The sequence below is a fragment of the Furipterus horrens genome, unplaced genomic scaffold (genome assembly GCF_987537825.1).
Source record: "Furipterus horrens unplaced genomic scaffold, mFurHor1.1.pri manual_scaffold_3, whole genome shotgun sequence".
Classification (NCBI taxonomy): Eukaryota; Metazoa; Chordata; class Mammalia; order Chiroptera; family Furipteridae; genus Furipterus; species Furipterus horrens.
In genome coordinates this window covers 177,978,855-178,003,231 of record NW_028327173.1, presented here as the reverse complement: position 1 = coordinate 178,003,231, position 24,377 = coordinate 177,978,855, and the positions used below count along the sequence as shown (strand labels likewise).

General features: G+C 38.2%; 1 protein-coding gene across 1 annotated transcript in view; it reads left to right on the top strand.

Annotated features, from left to right (window-relative positions):
• The window catches only part of ARMH4 (armadillo like helical domain containing 4), a 114,095-nt gene that overhangs the window by 27,244 nt on the left and 62,474 nt on the right, over positions 1-24,377 (top strand). Inside the window, exon 5 of the mRNA XM_090272061.1 lies at positions 13,517-13,774. Within this exon, the coding sequence (XP_090128187.1) occupies positions 13,517-13,774 (258 nt within the window). The remainder of the gene's footprint in view (positions 1-13,516; positions 13,775-24,377) is intronic.

The following is a 24,377-nucleotide window of genomic DNA, read 5'->3' as shown; positions in this document are numbered from 1 at the left end:
TTGTATTAAAGGACTTCCAGCCAAGATGAAGGCATAGACAGACACGCTGTGTCTCCCTCCACAACTAAGAAGGTATACAACTACTTCAAAACTAGAAACAGCCAGAAATTTCAAAAAATCAAATTGCATGGAAGTTCAGCAAACAAAGAAATAAAGAAGAAATACGGGGTGCACAGAACGCAGTGTGGTGGTGGCAGCAGCAGTGGCAGCGGCAGGCCAGTGGAAAGCACAGTTACACATTTTAAGAAGTCAGGAGGGACACCTGGAGACCATTCCCAGCTCCTTACCAGACCGTGCAGTTCATGGTCCCAGCATCAGGGAAAATCAAGCCTCATTGCTTCTGACCATGCAAACCAGTGGGGGCTGAGGTAGAAGAAGAAACTGCTGGTCTCTCAGCAGAGTCTGCTTGTTTAAAGGGCCCCCACAGTCCTAGAATGTCCGCAGACCCATCCACTCTGGGAACGACAGCCAGGGCAACAGCTAGAGAGGCACCAGTCCCATACAGAAGTGGGAGAAGTGCCTGGAAAAGGGGCGAGTGCTGGGCAAGTGGCATTGTTCCTTCTAAGACCCCTCCCCAACATACAGTGCCACAACGTGGTGAAACAGGTCGCCCTGTACTGACAAATCCCTAAGGCTCCGCCCTTTACAATGTAACAGGAGTTACAGCTCTACCTAAGACACAGAGGCAAATGAACACAGGAGCCTGTCAAGATGAGGAGACAGAGAAGTATGGCCCAAAAGGGGGAATTGATCAATGTTCCAGTGGAAGAACTAAGTGATGAGATAGTCAACCTAACAGATGAGGAGAAAGCCAACTTAACAGATGCAGAATTCCAAACACTGGTGATAAAGATGCTCACAGGCTTGACAGATATGCTTGAGCACGGCAAATGCATAAGAGAAGTGAAGGCTATGCTAAGTGAAACGAAGGAAAATCCACACAAAACCAATGGTGAAGGGGAGGAAACCAGGGTTCAAATCAATGATTTGGAACATAATGAAGAAAAAAACAGTCAACCAGTACAGAATGAGGAAACAAGAATTGAGGAAAATGAGGAGAAGCTTGGGAACCTCTGGGACAACTTTAAACATGCCAACATCTGAATCACAGGGGTGTCAGAAGGAGAAGAGGAAGAGCAAGAAATTGAAAACATATGTGAAAAAAAAATGGAGGAAAACTTCCCAAATTTTGCCAAAGAAATAGACATACAAGTCCAGGAAGCATGGAGAGTCCCAGGCAAGCTGGACCCAGAGAGGACCACACCAAGACACATCACAATTAAAATGCCAAAAGTTCAAGAGAGAATCCTAAAAGCAGCAAGAGAGAAGCAGAGTTGCCTACAAAGGGTTGCCTATAAGACTACCAGCTGATTTCTCAAAAGACACCTTGCCGGCAAGAAGGGACTGGCAAGCAGTATTCAATGTGATGAAAAGCAAGGACCTACAACCAAGATTACTCTATCTAGCAAAGCTATCATTTAGAATGGAAGGGCAGATGAAGTGCTTCCCAGACAAGATAAAGCTGAAAGAGTTCATTATCACCAAGCTGTTATTATATGAAATGTCAAAGGAACTTACTTAAGAAAAAGAAGATCAAAACTAGGAACACTAAAATGACAACAAACTCACAACTATCAACAACTGAATCCAAAAAGTAAAAACAAAATCCAACTAAGCAAATCAGAATAGGAACAGAATCATAGGTATGGGGACCATTTGGAGGGTTATCAGCTGGGAGGGGGAAGAGGAAAAAATGGGGAAATGGTGCAGGGATTAAGAAGCATAATCAGTTGGTACAAAATAGACAGGGGGAAGTTAAGAATAATATAGGAAAGGGTGAAGCCAAAGAACTTATATGCACGACCCATGGACATGAACTAAGTGGGGTGGGATCGCTGGAGGGAAGGGGGTACTGGGCAGAGGGAAGCAAAGGGGAAAAAAATTGGAACTACTGTAACAACATAATCAATAAAATATACTTAAAAATTATATTGGAGTAGTTAAAGGACTTACTACTTATTTTGAAGATGAAGATAATTAAAGTGTTGTTCAGTTTATTTCTATTCAATCAGCTTATATCGAGGGCTTTATTTTGTGTAAGACAGTGATCTTGGGAGGTGGGGCACAAAGAATAAGACAGCATTTTTGGTTTGCAGGAACTAAATGCACACAGGTATGATAAAACAAACATGTTTCCATGAATTAATAGGTAAACCTCATTTTGAATTAGTTGTCATGTTTCAAAGTTTGAAAGGGAATCTACTTTCGTACATAGTTTTGAAAAATTAATAATTAACCTAACCAACCTATATTTACGTGGATTTTTATATACAAATTCTGTATATGTTTGCTTAAAGCAAATATTCTTTTAAGGCTGCTAAATTATTGAAGAGAAGGTTTTATTCTGGATGGTTCAGAAATTATGGATACGATATTAGTGTAGCTTCTATGTTTCACTTTATAGCACCCTTGAGAAATAGAATAATATTGCTATAGTCTTACTTCCCAGAGGTGAATACATGAAAGACTGTCATCTGAAATCAAAGTGAGTTGTTTAATGAGCATGAGTTAGACCCTGGAACTTATAATTATTGCTCTAGGGCTGAATCCATTAAGAACTCAATTTAATTTGGGGTAGGATTTACAGAAGACATCGGAGAACACCAATTATAGGAGTCAAGGCTGAACAATGATTATGTCCGGTAGATGTATGGGTTGTTATGTACACTGATCCTTTTCACTTGCTAACCAGATATAGGAGATGATGTTATCAATAGCAGAATCCTCTAATTTAAAGGAAGGAATATTAAACAAAGTAAGAAAACATTTAAACATCGTCTATAACATGGGTTGAATCTAAAACATTTTGGTATGTGTTTGAAGTGAACAGATAATCTTGTCACAGCTTTTTTATTTTCTCATGCATATACCTTTTAAATATTGTTAAGGTTAGAATGCAGGAAGTTTCTAATTATATTTACTACTCTAGAGTTCATGAGAAGTTTAAACTTTAGTAAGAAGTTCTCATGAAATTTGTATATATTAATATAGGGAGCTTTTAAAAATCACTGTGAAGAGGCATTAAAAGGGAAATGAATAAGTTAACAGAAATGTTTAAAGCAGCATATTTAATGAACAATAACATTTGAGATTTTAATTTAATTTTAAAATGCACCCAGATTACAGATGTTCTTATGACTGTTTGAAATTGGAGAAACTGGAGTGGGGTTTGAAAAGCCAATAAGAGCTTTTACTCAACTGGTTGGACGCACTTCAAATGGAGATGATATGGATGCTTTTGAAAGCACATTATTTGGATTTCAGCTTCTGATGAAGGCTCTGATGGCCCCTACCATAGCAAAATGGTTAGATTTGGGGTAAAACATAGGCTTTAATGCATGAATAAGATTGCACATGGTCAGAAAACTCTCCAAGAATTGTAATTCTTAAAATTTTTATTTTAGGTTTTTGCACCAGGTTTATTGAGGGAAGGGAAGGAAAGGGGTTAGAGGTAAGAGGGAAGCTCCCAGTCCACCTTGAGGGGCCCGATGTAGCAGGGGGAAAAGGGGAAAAGGAGAAAAGGGGGAAAGTGGGGAGAGGTGGAGACTCCCGGTAGCCCAGAAGGGCTTGTGGGAATGCTCTCCTCCAAGAACTGTAATTTTTAACTTGATTCATCCCAAGCTGAAATACTAAGAGTGAGCTCTAAGGAGTAAGCGTTCTGGAAATGCAAAGGTGCTTGAGGAGAAATAGCAGCAGGAAGAGAGACCTGCATTGAAATCTCCACCTTAAACCTGTGTCTTTAAAAGAGGAATAGTACTCTATCCAAATAATGTGCTTTCTATTCCAGGTTTGCATCACAACTTGACTCACTACTGAAGCAAATGCAAATCCCCTTTGGAAAAAAATATGCCTAATTGAGCTCCATAGGTTTCCCACAGATTATAACCAAGCAGATACAAGCTTGTTAATACAAGACGAACAAACAAGGAAACAAATAGCCATGAGGGGGAGTCAGCAGAAAAGGCAAACAATTGATTGGCCTACTCTCTACCTAGGACTTAAGATATGAAAACTATCAAAATAGAATACAAATTAATCATGTATAAAAGGTTTAAAGAAACAAATGATGAAATCACAAAAATGAGCAAGTAATGAGGTTAGTTAAAATGATCTAGCAGATTTTTAAAAAGAACCAAATAAAACATGAAAATGTAATCATTGGGGAAAAACCTTTAATAATTAAATGGTTAAATATATAATAAGAGAGTTAGTGACCTGGAAGATCATTAAAGAACAAATAAAGGAACAAATTCATATATCAAAAATGACAGTAAATACAAGGGGACTAAATAGGAAGCTTGGCTGTGGGTTTTTGGAGATTTCTTTACCTACTTGAGAAAGTTTTCTCCTTTTCCTAGCTTGCTAAAACTTTTTTTTTGTTTGTTTGATTTTTGGTTACAAATGGATACTGGATTTTTTCAAATGCTTTTATTGAATCTATTTTACTGCTTCTATGGAAATGATGAAATGGTTTTTCTGTTAATACAGAGAATTATACTGATTGATTTTCAAATGCTGAAGCAACTTTGTGTTTCTGGGATAAGCCCAATTGGTCATGTATGTAATCCTTTTTATGTAGTGAATTCAATTTGTTGAAATTTTCAAACAGAATAAAATGTAAGACAAAATGCATTAATGGATATATATAAAATACTGTATCCAAGTATTAGAGAATATACATTATCTTCAAGCACACATTAAGTATTTACAACAACTGACAATGTACTAGTCCTTAAAGCAATCTTGATAAATTTCAAGGAATTGATATATGCAGGCCACATTCCCTGATGGCTGTTCAATTCAGTTAGAAATTAAAAATAAAAAAGATAAATTACACCATACCTTTACAAAAAATTTCTAAATAACTATGGATCAAAGAAAAAATCGTAATAGAAAATAAAAATAATTAGAGCTGAATTGTGGTGAACTGTTATATTAAATGTAAGATGAAGGTGAAGAGATATTTAAAGGAAAATATTTAGCCTTTAAAACTTTTATTAGAAAAGAATAAAGCCTGAAAATTAATGAGCTAAGCAGCCTCACCTTAAGCTGTAAAGACAAAAGAGTCCCAAAGAAAACTGAAGGAATGACATAATAAAAATAAGATTTTATTATTTTATTTTTCCATTTCATTAATTCACAATAAGTTGACTAACTTTTTGTAAAACTTGTACAGAAGAGCAAAGCCCCCCAGATAGCCATTGCACAACTAAAGAAGAATATATTGGAGGAAGGGCACCTGCTCTACCAGATATTAACACTTATAAAGCTCTCACTGTTTCTGTATATATTCAGACTGTGTGGCCATGGACAGAAATAATTAAAATGGCGAGTGGAACAAAATAGAGCATTGAAACAGGCACTATGGGTGTCCTTGGTATATATGGAGATGGCAGTGCAGAACAGAGGGAAAAGCATTTTGTTTTCATAAAAGTCTGGGACAATTGGTTGTCCATATGGAAAAAAATAAAATCAGATTGAAAAATCAATTCCATATGGTTTAAAAACAGATGTGAAAAGTGAAACTTACAAATTGGAGAAAAATTATAGAATATATTCTGAACTAATGATACAGAAGGATTTAAAAATTTCTGACACAAAATTGCTAACCAGAAAATATTGATAAATGCAGTTATATTAAACTAAAAACTTAAGGTATGAGAATGGTAGTGAAAATACAACTTCTAAAACTAGAGAAGATATGTAATACATATATTACTGATAAAGGATCAGTGTCTAGAATAGAAAGAACTAAAAAAAAAAAAAAATCTCCATAGGAAATGACAGACAACCCAAAAGTAAAACGAGCAAATATATAAATAGGCATTTTACTGAGATACACGAACATATGATCAAGATACACAACCTCATAAGTAATTATGGAAATGCAAATTACATCTATGGTGATATATTTTATATACACTGGATTAAAAAAATAACACTTGACAACACCAAAAGTTGGTGATCACGTGGCGCTAAAGAAATTTATCTAGACATTATTTAGAGCATTGAACACTTGACCTAGACACTTTTAGAAATATATCCTAGAGGAACCTTTGAATAGTTACTTTAGAGATCATCTCTAAAATCTCATAGCAGCACTATGCATAACAGGAAAAAACTGGCAACAACTAAATAACCTAAATGTTTATTGACATGAGGATAAATAAATAGCGACATATTTGCATAGTGAAATACCATAAATCAGTGTGCAAGAAACAAACCAGTGTTTTCTCCAAGATGTGTGAAACTTAAAACCGTAAATCCAAGAGAAAAAAAGTCCCAGAAAATAACATCCAATAATTTTTTATGTCACTAAAAGGAAGAAGTTGGTTAAGATGATAGAGGATTATGCAGATAGATATAATAGTGTTAGTAATATTTCAGTTTTTAAGTTAAATGGTGAGTTCTCTGGGATTCTTTTTAGTATTAAGTTTATTAAGCTTTTTAAGCTTAAATATTGTATATCTTTTCATACATACATATATATGTATAATATTACATGGTGAAAATATAAAAGCACTTAGCTGGTAGGAATATCTAAGATTTTAGAAATGTAATGAAAGCCTGTAAACTCTTTAAGTCGGCTTACCTTTATGGGTTGCTGAGCTTTGTGTTCAGCAAACTTCTGGTATTCCTCAAACCCTTATGATCCCAGAGAGCCATCTGCTGGAGAACTGTTTCATGGCCTCAGAAGAGGTTTAATTTTTTCTTCTTGGGTATTTAAGTCTTGTTCCTAATTTGATGACCAAATTAAAAAAAAATCCGGAAAATAAAAGCAGTGCCATTTCTATTGCTTCAGTTACCATTTATATGTGGAAACCATTTTGCTTGAGTGGCTTTTGGTTATATTGGTACAGTCATACCACGGTACTCATTGACTTCAGAACTCGTCAAACCCTGTACTTGTCACATTTTGATGAGAAAAAATGTTTCAGCACTTGGCACTTGCTCCGGACTTGCTGCACTTGATAAAACTTGTATGAGTCATGATGCTGCCCCAAAAGAGAAAATACTCATTGTTTGATACTCGTTGGTTTCAGTTCTCATCACGAGATCCAGAACGAATTAATGAGTACCGAGGTACCAGTGTATAGGGTTCCCAGGAAAACACAGTCCAATGAATGTGTCTTCTTTTAGAACTATGCCACTGGGCTGTGTCACAGCCATTCCCTTTAGGGGGAAAGACTAATGCACACTCAGCCTCCGCCCAGAGAAGCCACCCTGACTCTTCATGCTATCCTTCCTCTTCTTCCTGTGCTTTAATTTATCTACCTTAAATTTAATTTGAAACTTTGTCAAGGAAAGAAAAGGGCCACTCAAAAGTGAGTTTTAACACTTAAAACTAGTGACTAGATAGGCAAAAGAAAAGGATTCAAATTAATCATTGCAATTCCAAAGAGACAGAAAGTAGGTGAGATCCTTCTTGTTATTCAAGGGTAGAATAGACAGGTTATGTTGGGAAACACATATTGCTGCTGGGGTTCCTCCAACTCCCATTGTTGAGATGACATGGTCTCAACCCAGGGTTCTCCTTTGACTCATTAGTAATACTATAGGAATGCTAGCTATGTGTCTACCTTCTGGAAATCTAAAAGTACCTAAACTGCGTTAAAAAACAGAATGAGAAAAACGGAGCGCCTTTGGTGGGGACTGCCTGTTAAATGGCAGCTGGACTTTGTAGTAGAGTCAGATTACTCAGGCTGGGATCATAGGCAAATTTTTTCCCATATCTCCTATTGATTTTGTTGGGAGTTAACTAATGTCCCTGGACCTGAACAAAATTAAAACTCTTGGTTTTGGTAACTGTAGGCGGAAATGTTTGCAATAAAAAAGAAGACAGGCCTGACTAGAGTCAAATATTCCAAGGTTTAACAAACCTGTTTGATGTCATACTTGAGCACCTAGTGCAGTTATAGCACTATCTAAGTAGGTTGTAAGTAAAACAGAGCTTGTAAATGTGCTATCTGTTTAGTCAATAATATAAGTTAGGCAGATAGTGCCTACAAAGCATTTGAGTTTCTTAGAAGAAGAGCCCGTCTATGTACAAAGTATTGCTGTGGGTTAGGACACAGCTGTCAGTCAGGGTCCTTTTGATAGGGCATTTCTGGAGAGAGGGCTCCCTGGTTTCATTGTCTGACTCGGATTTAGGCATCTCTTGCCAGGCATTTCAGGTCAGGAGGAGGAGAAGGAAGGCTCTGCCATGGTGGGTGAGGGTGGGAGAGATAATGTCACAGATACACATTGACTTAAGCAATATCCTCCAAATCACACCATGAAGGTAAGCAACCTTTTGTTGGCCTAGATTTGCTTAGATGAGGCCCTCTCTTTGGAATGCAAAAGAATGGAGTAAAATGACTGCCAAGGTCCCTTGCATTATTTTTATTAGCTCTGAACTTTACTTTTTCCAAGCTTTATTGAGCTATAATTGACAATTAAAGTTGTAAGATATTTAAAGTGTGGTGGTTTGACACATGCATACATAGTAAAAGGATTTCTACTATTGCATTAATTAACACACCCATCACCTCACATGTTTACTTTTTTATTTTCGGAGAACATTTCACTCCTACTCTCAGCACATTTCAGTTATACAATACAGTGTTATCAACCACAGTCACTATGTTTTACATTAAATCCTCAAACCTCATTCATCTTATAGCCAAAAGTTTCTATCCATTTATCAACTTCACCTCCCGATCCCTGGCAATCACTTTTCTGCTCTCTGTGTCTATGAGTTAGACTTAAAAAAAAATTCCACATATAAGTGACATCATGCAGTATTTTTCTTTCTGTGTCTGACTTACTTTACTTAGCATAATGCCTTCCAGATTCATCCATATTGCAAATGACAGAATTTCCTTCTTTTTAAAGACTGAATAATATTTCATTATATACATACATACATATTATATATATGTATATATGGTATATTGTTATGAATACATATTCATTTGTTGGTGGATACTTAGGTTGTTTCCACACCTCGGCTATTGCTGCTATGAATATGAGAGTTCAGCTATATCTTTGGGATAATGATTTAGCTTCCTTTGGATATATATCCACAAGTGGGATCGCTAGATCATATAGCTCTGTTAAAGAGAAGGAGTTAATCTAATATGTTGAGGACAGAGTAGAAGTTGTCCTTGAGGGGTGACAGTGGTCAAAAGATGAGAGCTAGGAACTCAGGGCTCAGAGCTCTGGCTTTTCCTTTGCATCCCCAGGGAATCACTATCATATTGTCACAATTATTCTGTCAAGTACAGCCCTCTTGGGTTTGTGAAGATGAAAGTTAACAAAAAATGATTTTACAATGCTTTGCAAGTAATTTTTAAAGCTTATGACCATTTTTTGTCTATAAGAGGAAAGTCATCAAAGTCATCAAATAGTCTTGATGATAATTTTCTCCATAATCCAATGACCCCATTACTTTTTCTCTATCAAACTTCCTACTCAACTTCTCTTTAATAAGAATCCCTGGTCCATCAGCTTTGTTGAGATATTTATATATAATGTGTAATTTTATGGTGTACAATGTGATGACTTAATACATGTATATATTGCAAAATCATTACAATATTAAGGTTAATTTCCATCCCTTTACATAATTACCTTTTCTGTGCTAATAACCTTTAAGATATACTCAATAACTTTCTAGTATACAATACAGTATTGTTAACTATAGTCACCATGTTGTACATTAGATCCCAGTTCTTATTCATTTTATTACTGAGAGTTTGTATCCTTTGCCTGATCCATCTTTATAATGACTCGCTTCACACTCAGTCAACTACCTCTGTCCCCAACCCCTCTCCAGTTGAGCTCTTTTAGTAAAATTGGGCACTAGTTAAAATCGCTCTCCTTACTCAACCTGTCTACCAATGCCTGTACCCAAGCGACTGAATGTGGCTGGAGAAAAACACAGAGCCACCTTAACCTGCCTCACCTTAAATTTATGCTGTCAAATCCTAAGTGATCCCATAGGGCTGCCTGGAGGTCCTACCACATATTTCCAGAGAATTCATTCACCCATTTTTCAAGATGATTATTTCACACTTTGTCCTCTCGCCTCAAATCACCAACATTTCTCTTTCCCTTTCCAGCTTTTGTATTTGGCTGAGAAAATAAAATAAATATGAAAATACTTTCACATACCCCCATTACCAAATCTACCCCCCAATCCCATGCACACTTGTGCCCGCTGCAGGGGAGGAGGCACCTGAAGCAGTTGTGTACTGGCTCCCATCCCCTTGCAGTAATAGCAAAGCAGCAGCTAACCTTATAGAGTGGCCACCATGTGCCTATTAACTAATGTAGTCGTTACAACAGCCCTGTGAGGTAGGAATCATACCAGTTTTAAAGAGGAGGCAGTTGGGGCACACCAAAGTCAGTAACTTTTCCAAAGTCACATGGCCATGGTAAGTTTTGTGGCTCCGGATCCACACGTGTAACCCCTGCGTGATAACTCATGAGTCAGGACATTCCTCCGGCAGCTGTCTCCCCTCTCTCCTGCATCACCAGTTTCCTCCTCTCTACCAGATCTTCCCTGTCAGCTTACAGGCAAATTCTAATAACCTACCCTTGGTCCTTTCAGCTGACCCCTAGTGGCCCTCCCTTTTTCAAATTTCTTGTAGGAGTTATATTTACTGTATCCACTAACTTTTTTTTCTAATTATCTTTACAATCTCTCTAGTCCTACTTTCATCCCTACCATTTCATAGAAACATGTTTTGTAAACATTCTCTAATGACCTCCAAAATGTCAAAGGCAGAGATCATGTCCAGGCCAGACAGACATCAGACATTCTCACTTTTTCACTCAGCCCCTCAGAGCTGTTTTTTTTCACTTGGCTTCCCTGACACCACACGTGCCTTGGTTTTCTTCTGCTGCACCCATCTCTTCCCTGTCTTCTTCACTGGATCTCCCTCTACTGGCCAACGTCTAAAGTTTTGATTGCCCAGAGCTTGGGCCAGACCACTTCCCTTTCTCCCAACACTCATTCTCTGGGGATCTCAGCAGGTCTTAAGGCTTTAAATATTATTTATAAATTGATGACTCTTAGATTTTTATCTGTAGCTTTGACCTTCCTTAGGGTTCCAACACTTTCGTTTGATGTCATAGGCATGGCCATCACACAAGTATGGTTTCAAATAAAATTCTTGATTCTGCTCTTTATCTTATAGTCCCACTTTCGGTAAAGTGGGGTCTTTCTTCCACATCCCATACTGTAATTATCAGCAGGGCTCTACCTTCAAATCACATCCCAGATCAGACCACCTCTCCCCACATCCAGGACTATACACCCTCGCCCAGAGCACCGTCTTCTGTCACCTAGGTTTTAAAAGAAATAGCTTCCGAATGGGTCTCCCTGCTTTATCTCTTGCTTTGATATAGCCGGTTCTCCACCCTGCAGGCAGAATAATTTATTATAAATATGTCCTATCTGGCCCCTGCCTACCCCTTCCTCCTCATTTCCTAAGATTCTGTCTCTTCCTGCCCCCCCCCCCCCCCCCCCCCCCCCCCCCGCCAAACTGGGTTTCCCTGTTCTTTGACTACAACAAGCACACATCTGCCTCAAGGCTTTTGTCCTTCCTATTGCCTGTTACCCTCTGCTTGGGATGCTCTTCCTAAATTAACCTAAATTAAACAAGAGAATTCATTATTTTGGCATGATTTCTGTCCAAACTTCCCCTTATCAGAAAAGATTTCCTTGATCTCCCCATTTAAAATAGCAGTACCTGGCATTTTCTCTGTTTGCCAGTGTTTTTTCCTCAGATAGAAACATTAAGTTTATTATATTGGTCATGAAATCAATTTATCCCTCAGTGCAGAGAGAGACACTGTTGCCATTTTATAACAATTCTTTTTTTAAAGTTGCTTTCCATTGTTATTCTATTACAGTTGTCCCAATTTTTCCCCCTTTGCCCTCCTTGGCCCATCCCACCTCCCATTCCCACAGTCAGTCCCCACACTGTTGTCCATGTCTGTGGGTCATTCATACACGTTCTTTGATTAGTCCCTTCCCTTTCTTCCCACCATTATCCCCCCACCCCTTCCCTCTAGTCACCTTCAGTCAGTTCCATGTTTCCATGCCTGTGGTTCTATTTTGTTCATTAGTTTATTTTGTTCATTAGGTTCCTCTTATAGGGCAGATCATATGGTATTTGTTTTTCTGTTTGCCAGTTTTAATCAGGGTGTAATTTGTATCATATACATCTGTTTGCTGTTTGTTGTTTTGAGTGCTCTATCAGCTCCATGAAGGCAGAGACACTATTGCTCTATCCCTAGTGCATGGAACGAGGTGCTAGAAAAATATTTCTAGAATTATTGAAATAGTGACAGGTATTAGTCCTACAAAGTTATAGGATAGGAATGGGAAAGATTAGATGTAATACTTTCTTAAAAGTTAAAAAAAAAAACCTTGTAAATGATGGATGAAAAATGTTATGTGTGGAGAAAATTGTCTTGAAGCAGCAAAGGAGAGTCTCAGCATTCCTCAGTGGCTGCAGGAGTCCATGCCTGGTGAGGGTGGGGCCTCACAGTGTTTCTAGAAAACTAAAATTGGTGAAAGAAAATGAAGTCGGGGATCTTATGTTCCCTAAACCTACTGCACTTGAAGCATTGAAAATCACAAATTGTGAATTTAACTCTTATAATGATAGTAACGAAAATGATTTTTTTCAACTGTGTTGCTTTTCTGAGGATCCTTAATCAACATACCATTTCTCAATTCCTTTTTGAGTTGGACCAGAATGTTGATGTAATTATTTCTAGTTTCTTGGATTGCTTCTACATAAAGAGAAGTTTCAGGAATGGATTTATGTACCTCTCACTTAACATGGTTGTGACTTCTGCTCACTGATGCAGAAGAAGAGTGAAAAGAAAATTGTGCCAACATAATGAATTCTCTTGTTTAGTATTATAGGATATAAAGGGACTGGGACCTTTAATGACCTCCAGAAAACAGGAAGGAATTGTTTCCTACCCTTGTAAATAGAAATACAACTAAGAAAAATACATATTACCTAAACTAATATGTGGGGCTGGGTGAAATAGGTGAAGGGATGAAGCAAAAATAACTCCTCATAGTATGGTGATGACCTGAGAGGAAGGGGGTGGGGGAGGTGGAAGAGGGTAAAGGGTGGTGATAAATGGTGACGGAAGGAGACTTGACTATGGGTGGTGAACACACAATACAATATACAGATGGTGTATTGTAGAATTGTACACCTGAAACCTATATAATTTTGTTAACCAATGTCACCCTAATAAAACCAATAAAAAAATTTAAAAAATGATGGGCACAAAATTCTACTAAACTCATATTTCCAACTTGGCTATACAGTTTGTTTTAAAAGGCTAAGCATGGCTATTTTGTATTGTTTGGTTTATTTTATAAGATTCCTTTGCAGTCACTGTATTTTTTCATGTTTCTCATTGACTTCTTTTTGTCCAGAGGGAGAAGAAGATGAGGATGAAGAGGATGAGGAGGAGGAAGATGAAGAAGAGGAAGATGAGGAAGAAGATGAAGAAGATAAAGATGCCAACTCCATGGACGAAAGCTTGGATGGTGACTCTGAGCTGCGTGGTTTTACTCTCCCTGGCGTCACATCCCAGGAACCTGGCTTAGAGCCGGAAAATGTGGACCTTCTAGACAGAGCCACCTACCAGGTGCCAGACACCATCGAGTGGGAACAGCAGAATCAGGGCCTGGGTAAGAGTCATGAGTGTTTCCTTTTCCCTCCTCCCTTCCTTTTACTTTTCTAAGGTAACATTGATTATGGAGCAAAATGGATTTTCTGTTAATGTTTATGGATGGTTCATTCAGGAGAAAGTTATCGGTTTTTCTTCAATATGTTTATACTGAATGCTCTTAAATAACCAGGCTCCAGCCTCCAATTGAAAGTATGCTTACCTAACTTTTGGAAGGAATTCCATCTTTTCTTCCCAGCTGGAGGACAGCAATGGGCTTTGGGAAGACTTACAAACGGGGAGGAAATGTGTATAACCAGTACACTTAACAAGCAGTGTGAGTGGTCTGGAGCAGAAAACAGATGTATTTTGTCATCCTTTGTCCTGCTAGAATTTACTCCCTAGGGGAAATTCTAGTCTGATGGCCTGTCTGTTCATTCTTGTGGTTGTACTCCATTGTCAAACACAGCCTAATTTAACAGTCAGTGTGCAAACAACCCCATGCTTACTCTCTCTTGTGCGTGGACTGCACTTCCAGTGAGAGACTCTGTGGTTGCAGGCTGACCCCAACTTGGCACTCTCTTCCCTGTCAGCAGGGAAGCTCCCCTGTCTGTCTCCTCTTGGCTTTTTTGGAAGAGACATTATTAAGCTTTGGGTGATTCCTTGAGGCCTCACTCTCTTGGCCTGAGGTAAAGTGACCCATTCTCCAAAGAAAACCCCCTCTCTGAAATTCTCTTAGTCTTTAACAGGTAGGTCCATTTATGATCTTCATTGTAGCAGAAGTTATATTTAAGAGTCATATAACTAGTTTTGGGGGATTTCATTGAAAATGTGGACGCTGGTCTAGGACGTCACTCTGGAATATCATACTAGTGTGTCTTGGTGCCTGGTTGAAGCTTCTAATTTATAATCCTATTCCATCTGATTTCTTGAAGATTGCTCTTCTTCTCCCATGAAAACTTTCTTTTTGATCAGGTGAGAAAGGGTGAGTGCATTAAAATGAGTATGGAATGGAAACATCACAGTGTCTGTTTATCACGTGATTGGGTAGCATAAGCCAAGCTCAGACTGGAATTGGCAAAACATTTAAAGGTTTGCCATTTAAGGAAGAATCCTTTTAATAATTCTTAGAACTAAAGAAACATGCATGAGAATGTTTAAAGCCATCTTTTCTCCTTTATAGAAGTCTTTGATGAACTGTCTTTTAGATTTGCTTAATTAATTTTTCTAACAAACCAAACTGAGCACCTACCATGTTCCTGGAACTTTGCCTGGCATTTGGAACACAGATTTAAAAAGGCAGTACCTTTTCTTGATTAGAGCAGAGCCCATTTCATAAAGGCATCAGTGCAGGGAGGGTTTCTCTACTAAAAGTGGCTGTAAGAGGGCAGAGCAGAAATGCAGAAGAGGCTTATTCATACCAGCTTGGAATGTGCAGAGCTGTCACTTGTAGGATGAATAGATAGGAGATAGTGTTCAGGGGAAGGAGGCCAAAGAAAGAATACCCACAAAAGCAGTGGAGGGATGAGAGAGCATGGCATATACAGATGGGTTGGCAAACACATTGTTTTATATCAGATTTATTCTTATTACAACAATTTACCATTTCTCTAAACATCTCTTACCATTTACTGTCACTTCTCTTCCTGGAAAATTCATCTTTTTCCACATGGCTTTAGCATTGTGGGTTTTCTGGGAACCAAAACAAGGAACAAAAATCTTTCAAGCTGTTCTTTTCCCCATTGTAGGAAGACTGTGTTTGAGTAGTGTCTGGGTCTGAAATTTTATTAGCTCATCAACTTTCCCTTGGAGTGTCAAGAGTATCTCTTCATAACTCAAAACCAGTAACAACTTCTAGATAGATATTAATTTATACAGTTTCCTAAATACTCTCAGACTAGATGAAATAAAAGAAAACCTCCCCTGTTTGTGATGAATTTTGTGGTAGGTGGAATAACAGCTCCCCAAAGATGTCTATATCCTAGTCTTTGGAATCAGTTACTGTGGTTATCTTACATGGCAAAAACAAAAACAAAAACAAAAAATCTTTGCTGATGTGATTAAGTTAAGGATCTCTAGATGGGGACTTTATCTGGAATGATCTGGGTAAGCCTAATATAATCACAAGTGTCCTTAGAAGGGGGAGGTAAGAGGGTCAGAGTCAGAAAAGAGGATGTGATGACAGGCAGAGGTCAGAAAGATGTGACCATGAGCCAAGGGATGCTGGCAGCCTCCAGAAACTGGAAAAGGCAAATAGATAGATTCTCCCCTTGACCCTCTAGAAGGAACACAGCCCTGCTTCAACACCTCAAGACCTATTTCAGATTTTGACCCAAACAACTGTAAGATAATGAATTTATCATTTTGAGCCACTAAGTTGTGGTAGTAGAAATAAGAAACTAATACAGCTTCAAAGACTATTTCATTAGCAGCATCATTTTAGGGAGTAGAGCTGCATGGTAGCTGTACTCAGAGTGTGAACAATGTAAAATTAAGTATTTTTCCTTAATGAATCATTAGAAGTGCAAGCATTGAAATCCTTTAAAAAGTAAACTTATTTAGTTTAATAACACTTTAATTGGCCATCTTCTTTATTCCTATTTTAAAGTAGGTTATTTTTATAGATCATCACATTTTATTTTATGATATGAATAGTATTCTAAAGCAAATGCTAAAATTCATATAAACTGAAGAATGAACAGATTGAAGTGGGTAGTTAGAATTGGCTAAAAATAATGCAAACTCTTTGAATAGATTATAGTCTTGTTTCCTGTGAGGAGTAGAAAACTTACATGACTTTCTAAGGCAAAGCAGTAGATTCATGGACTGAAATTATCATTGTCACATACACATTACCACTGACGCTTTGGAAAGAGAGAGCTCAGCTTCTTGACTGTGGAATGAACTGTCTTGTCAGGATAGAGAGAATCAGGAGTGGAAGTTCAATGTTATCAGTGAGGTGAATTGATTGATTGGTAAAATGCTATTAGCATGCAAAAAGTTCTTTATTCACATGTGCAGAATCCATTTCTCTTTAAAAAAAATTATGACATTATTTAATACAGCAAGAGAAAGCTAGAAGAAACATTTTTATCTTAAAAAAATTTTAAATTATGTAGCAGTAGACTTTATTTTATTTTTCAAGTATATTTTATTGATTTTGCTATTACAGTTGTCCCAATTTTTTCCCCTTTTCACCCCCTTCTGTCTGGTGTCCCGCTTCCCTCCAGCAACCACCCCACTTAGTTCATGTCCATGGTTCATGCATTTAAGTTCTTTGGCTTCTCCTTTTCCTTTACTATTCTCAATATTCCCTATTTTGTACCTACCAATTATGCTTCTTAATCCATGTACCTTTTCCATCATTCTTCGCCTTCCCCCCCTTCCCATTGATAACCCTCCATATGATCACCATATCTATGATTCTGTTCCTGATTTTGTTTTTGTTTTTGATTTTTTAGATTCAGCTGTTGATAGTTGTGAGTTAACTGTCATTTTAATGTTCATAGTTTTGATCTTCTTCTTTTTCTTAAATAAGTCCCTTTAACATTTTATGTAATAAGGACTTGGTGATGATTAACTCCTTTAGCTTTACCTTGTCAGGGAAGCACTTCATCTGCCCTTCCAATCTAAACAATTTCTTCTCTGATCCAGTAAGTTCATTTTCAGATTTATTGGCAGGAAACTGTACAAAGAGCATATGCTTGATCCATACTGCTTCTTATCCAATTACTATAGTAAATCACACAATTACCTTTCTCGAAGTATAAAATCAATATGACCAAAGTGGAGTCACCATACCCCTTTTACCACTTAAACATTTCCAGTGTAATTAATATCTGGAGATTCTTTCCTATTTGGTATCCTATAACTGTTAGGATGCCTTGAGCTACAAGTAGCAGAAACCTTAACTTCAATTGGTTTCACGAGTAAGGAAATATATTGTCTCTCAGAACAAGAAGTTCAGAGACAGAGCTTTTGGGTGAGTTGATTCAGTCACTGTCATCAGTGACCCAGGTCCTCTACTCTCTGGTGTGCTGACTTTGCCCCCAGGCTTGCCTCTTCATACAGAGTGGGCAATAGTAGGTTTACAGTTCTTAATATGGAAAATAATACACTAATTAATAAATAATAACAAGAATAAGCTCTATGTTTTATGTACTCACAACTGTAAACCTACTTTTGCCCCACTGTGTAGTAGTAATGACACACCCAGACAAGACATTGTCCAGGGAAAGAAGATCGTCACTGTCTTTTCACTGTTTCTTTCTTAAAAGAGAGGAGGCCTTTCTAAGAATCCCTCAGTAGAATTCTCTTGCTTCTTATTGGCCAGTATTAGGTCACATTGAAATGGCATTAGGTCATTTCTAAACAACTATTGGCAAAGGGAATTTGATCACATGGCTGGTGGAATGGATGGAGTGGGTTTCAATCAGCATGCCTGTCACCCATGATTTCTGTGTTTTTCTGCTGTCTTTTCTCATAGCTGATACTTATCCATGTCTCTTCTAATCTCTAGGAATCCTATGAGCAATCTTGTGAAATCTGTATCTTTATTTTAAATCTGTTTTAAGTTAACAAGTTCTGGATGAGGGTCTCAGGGTGGCCTTGTTCCCTTTTCTTCTTCAGGAAGAGAACACATTTGGACACTATAGTTTGATATTCTGAATGGATGAGTTTTCCAAAAGCCATCAATTAGTTAAGTGCAGAATTATTATAGCTGTCTTCACTCTTTTTCAAAAACCTGCATTTAACATTGGAATGGGCTGTTGATTTAGGAAGTGAAATATTTTTCTCTGAGTCTTTAAAAAACCTGATAAATATTCAGTTAATGGTCTAAGGATATTTGTGGAAAGCAAAAGAATGAAGAGCATTCACGTATCTATTTTGTTTAAATCACACATTCGTTGAGTACCTACCAAGTGTGTGTTGTATGTTGTGGAAATACTGTGAGGCTGGCTTATAAAAAGATAAATTACCAGGGCGCAGAGAGTGGTCCATAGATATGAGGTCAGTGGCTGAGCAATTCCACAGTGGGGAACTGAATCATCATTTATAGCCAGTGATTGCTTTGGGTGGGCAGTTGTCTGTTAGATGTGACTTCAGGGGTGCTCTGCCCATCCCCCTAATTTATATTACCCTTTCTGCCTTAACATGGTGCCTGCTTTTCGACATTAGAGCCTTCCTTTGGATTGAGATAACGTATATTGAGAAGACCTTAGAAAATTACAGATCTGCTAATAACCAATTAAGATATCATTTATATTATTTATTATTATTAATTTATCAGGTTCATTAGCTGGTGATTTAGCATGATTTTAAGATTAAAGAGAGGAACATGATTTTGAACTGGTAGGAAGGTAGGATGAACTGCAGGCAAATGGTGTGGTGGTTGGATCTTATAGAAACAGCACTTGACTGCGACAAAGTCACACTCTTAGCTCTGAAGTGCGTCAGCTCTTCTCCTCCTTTTCCTTGTTCTTCTCAGTCTTTTAAAACACTTACCATGTATCTAAGACCGAACACTTAAATATAGTGCAACACAGGCTGTGGCAGCCAAAGGAGAAAAAAAAGATGCTTCACAAAGAGATAGTGGGAAGTGTGACATTTCAAAGAACTCTTCATTGCAATAAATGTCAGTGTGTTTTGATGTATAGTGTATTAAGCTATGGATTAAAAGGTTGTTCAGGAAGCTACGAGACTAATGTAATTAAATATATATATATATATATATATATATATATATATATATATATATATATATATAAATGTATAGAAGAAAAGGGGTAATGAAACCCTAATCTAATGTATGCAGACAAAGTGAGTGGCAGATTGACCAAAGCCTCCAGACCAGTGGTTCTCAGTCTTGGTGGCACATCGAAATCACCTAGAGAGCTATCAAAAATACTGATGCTTGGGTTCTACCCTAGGGGACAACTGTCCTAGACTGAATCCCTTGGTTGTTCCCTTGGGGTGAAACAGCTTCTGATTATGCAGGGGAGTGGGGAAAGAGAATCTTAAGAAGTGTTTATATCTTTTATGAATGGAATCCCCAGTAGCAAGGATTTACATTGCTTTCCATGATCTGTTATGTATTAGGTTAATGTGTCTTTAAAAAATTAGCTTTTTATAGTCACATACAGACCAAATTTAAAGTCAATATACATGCTTTAATTTTCCCAGAAAACCTACACTGCAAAATCTGGCCATGGATGTTAGTACCTAGCCTCCTGCATCTGGGATGACTGAGCATCTCCTGGTATGAGTGGGTATTTGCCAGTTACCTGGGTGGGGTTCCTTCCAGTCCCTAGATGGTACCCAGGATTTGTGGATTTGAGGGTAATATTATGTACTCTTTCTTTGGGAAGAACTGAATTATTTTTCCTAGACAGGAGGAGCAGAAGACTGGGTGAAGACCTCCTTGTTCATATAGGCAAAACACCCTGGTACCCGAGTTTAAATTAGAGATCGTGGTCCCTGTCTCTCCTTGCCTCATGAGGATGAGTGCGTAAAGGAAATTAGATCTTCAGAAGAAGATGCTTTCCAAGTCCAAGATATTATTTCCTCATCGATATTTCCATTTGAATTGTTGTTTGCTTGTAGATTAGTAGTAGTTGGTGATTTCTAAGGGAGAAAAATCTGTCCATATGCCTGTGACAAAAGATTTTTATCCTATTGTATTTTCAGTATTTTTTTGTCAGAAACCTTAAATCCTCTTTATAGCACAAAGTATATTTAAATAGGTTAAATACATAAAAATAAATTGCCTTCCTTCCTGCTGCTCATTTCCAACTGAGCTTGCAGGTGGGAAATGAGGACCACAAATATAGGAATTTATATGAACCAAGTCAAAAAGAGAGCTGGCCATGCCTGAAGAAAATCAAATGCTGGCTTAAAAACACTTAATTTTTTAAATTATATTTTATTGATTATACTATTACAATTGTCTCAATATTTTCCCTTCTTGCCCCATTGCCAAGCACCCCCACTCCCTCAGGCAATCCCCCTGCCATCGTTCATGTCCATAGCTCATGCGTATAAGTTTTTCAGCTACTCCATTTCCTACACTGTACTTAATGTCCTTATAGCTATTCTGTAACTACCTATTTGTATGTCTTAATCCCCTCACCTCTTCACCCATTCCCTTACACCACCCTCCCATCTGGCAACCATCAAAACTCTCTCTGTTTCCATGATTCTGCCCCTGTTCTTCTGGTTTGCTTAGTTTGTTTTGCAGATTCAATTGTTGATACATATAATTGCCATTTTATTGTCCATAGTTTTGATCTTTTTCTTAAATAAGTTCCCTTAACATTTCATATAATAATGGTTTGGTGATGATAAACTCCTTTAGGTTTTTTTTTTTTTTTGTATGGGAAGTTCTTTATCTGCCCTTTGATTCTAAATGATAGCTTTGCTGGGTAGAGCCATTTTGTCTATAGGTCCTTGCTCTTTATGACTTTGAATATTTCTTGCCAGTCCCTTGGAGCCAGCAATGTTTCTTTTGAGAAATCAGCTAGTAGTTTTATGGGAACTCCCCTGTAGGTAACTAAGTTCTTTTCTCTTGCTGCTTTTAAGATTTTCTCTTTATCTTTAACTTTTGCTGTTTTAATTATGATGTGTCTCAGTGTGGTCCTCTTTGGGTCCAAGTTGTTTGGGACTCTTTGTATTTCCTGGACTTGCATGTCTATTTCCTTCACCAAATTAGGGAAGTTTTCTTTCATTATTTTTCAAATAAATTTTCAATTTCTTTCTCTTTCTCGTCTTCTTCTGTATTGCTTGAAATTGTCCCAGAGGCTACTTACCCTATCCTGGTTTTTTTGGATATTTTTTTTTCCTTGTCATTATGATTGGTTGTTTTTTGCTTCCTTATGTCACAAATCATTGATTTCATTCTTGGCTTTATACACTCTACTGTTGTTTACCTGTAAATTGTTCTTTATTTCACTTAGTGTATCCTTTGTTTCTGACTGGATCTTTTTTATGCTGTTGAGGTTTCTTGAGCATCCTTATAACCAGTGTTTTGAGCTCTGCATCCCCATTTTGTTTAGTTCTTTTCCTGGAATTCTGATTTGTTCTTTCATTTGGGCCACGTTTCCTTGTCTCCTTATTTTGGCAGCCTCCTTGTGTTTGTTTCTAGGTTTTAGGTAGAGCTGCTATGACTCCCTGTCTTGGTATCGTGGCCTAATGCAGTAGGTTTCCTGTAGCAACCAGTGGCACAGCCTTCCCTATCACCCAAGCTGTGTACTTGAGGTGTCCACTTCATGCGGGCTGAGTATATCCTCCTCTTGTAGTTGAGACTTGGTTGCTGTTGACAGGTCAATGGGAGTTATTTACCCAGGCCAGTCAGCTGCAAGGATTGGCTGTGACCATTGACCACCAACATCCACCTCAGTGGAAGACCAGCTGTGCAGGGGCAGGTTGGTGGTGCTTCAGTGTGGTCTGTAGTTGTCCACTGGATGCCCAGGCTCTGAGGTTTCCTGGGTGGTGCATGCCAAAGTCAGCCCCCATCTGTGTTTTACCTGGGGTTACCATGCCTGGGCTATGAAGTAATCTGAGATGGCTGCTACTTGTGCTGGGCTTGGAGATTCTGAGGTGAAGCCAAGCTGTGAATCTAAGTTGGTTGCTGCTAGTGCTGGGCCTGGGGCCTCTTAGCTAGAGGTATTGGAACTGGGGGCTCACTGACGTTGGCTCTCACTTGTTGGAGAGGATTTAGGAAGTTGTGAAGTCAAGACCAGCCATTCATATAAAAAAGCATTTTTGGTTGGCCTGTAAGTTGGGTGGAATAGAGTCTCTGGGGATCTCCAGGGCAGGGACTATAGTGTTAGCCAGGTTAATGGAGGCTCAGATATGGCACCTGCCTGCCAGCTCTGTGGTTCTATGTGTAGAGGGTTCTGTAAGGGGACAATGACCTCTGCCTGCCTTTCTGTCTGGGAGAAGGCTGTCCCCTAGCTCCTGCTTTGATCCCAGACTGTTTAATTCCTCCCTGTATGCCACTGGTGCCTTTCAAGCTGCTACTCCAGTGCTCTGGAGCTCAAGGGAGTGAGTCTGTGTGTGGGTTCTTTAAGAGGAACTGCGTGGGACTCCAGAAGTTTCTTCCACTGACTTAATCCCTGTTGGTTTTTGCAGCCAGAACTTATGGGGACTTATCTTAACGGCACTGGAACCCTGGGTAGGGGGCCTGGTGTGACGGGTGAGACTCCTCAGTCCTGTGATATCCCTCCTGAATTTTTACCCACCACACATGGATGTGCAACCAGCCTGTTTCTTGTTCCACATCTCTGCCCCTCCTAACAGTCTGGATGGATGTGGTTTCTTTAGTTCTGAGTGATGGTTATTCTATATTTTAGTTGTAATTTTGATGCAGTTGTGCAGGGAGGTAAGCTGTGTTTACCTGTGCCACTGCCATCTTTAGGAAGGGAGGGAGAAAGAGTGGGAGAGAAACATCAATGTGTGGTTGCCTCTCACATGTCCCCAAATGGGGACCTGGCCCACAACCCAGGTGTGTGCACTGACTGAGAATTTAACCAGTGACCCTTTGGTTTGCAGGCCAGAGCTCAATCTACTGAGCCACACCAGCCAGATGACCAGAAGTCTTTAAAAACACTGTAATGTACTCTGTTTCTTTATTTTATTTTATTTTTTTTCTTAATTCCTTCACCCTTTTCACCCAGCCTTCTCAACTACCTCCCATCTGACAGCTGTCAGCCTGTTCTCTGTATCTATGAGTCTGTTTCTATTTTGTTTGTTAGTTAATTTTGTTCACTAGATTCCACACATAAGTGAAATCATACGGTATTTGTCTTTCTCTGACTGGGTTATTTCAGTTAGCATAATATTCTCTACATCCATCCATGCTGTTGGAAAAGGTAAGATTTCCTTCTTTTTTATGGCTGAGTAGTACTCCATTGTGTAAAATACCACAGCTTTTTTATCCACTCATCTACTGATGGGCAGTTGCTTCCAGATATCAGCTATTGTAAATAATTATATTCTCACAGTGATCAATCATTTAAAAATGTTCCAAGTAGTTAACTAGGTGGCTTAATAGAGATCAGGCCTTTGATAGCTTCTATTAAAGAGTAAAAACAGCCATAGCGTCACCTAGATGCAAGTGAGAAGTTTATTAATCCTGATTCTCTCTGCTACTGGTTTATTACTCCCACAAATAAGAGAATTGTATATCACCATTGTATCTCACCTTTCACTGCAGCAAAATTAGAACTATTATAGAGTATTTTAAATGTTTTAGAGTCCTAGTTTGAAAAAATTTTTTCTTTCTTTCTTTTTTTTGTCTTTAATGCCATGTAAGGGGTCCTAGATATTGGGTTCTTGTATCAAAGGTTCACTAAAAGTAAACTTGAATTTGTTGGTTAGGAATATTCTTCTGGAAACCTAAACCCAAAGGATTTATTTTTAGTTCTTTTAATGATCTGTTTGAGATAATAAATAGACTTAATGCTTTCCAGAAGCTAACACCCTTATCTGTAGTTTCATAATTAAATTATGTTGACTCAAGGAATTGGAAAAAATCCCATTTCTTTCACTAAGAATGAATTTCTTATGTGAAAATTCAGCAGTCACTTTTTCTTTGGAGAGCTAAGAAAGGAATCTTGGAACTAAGC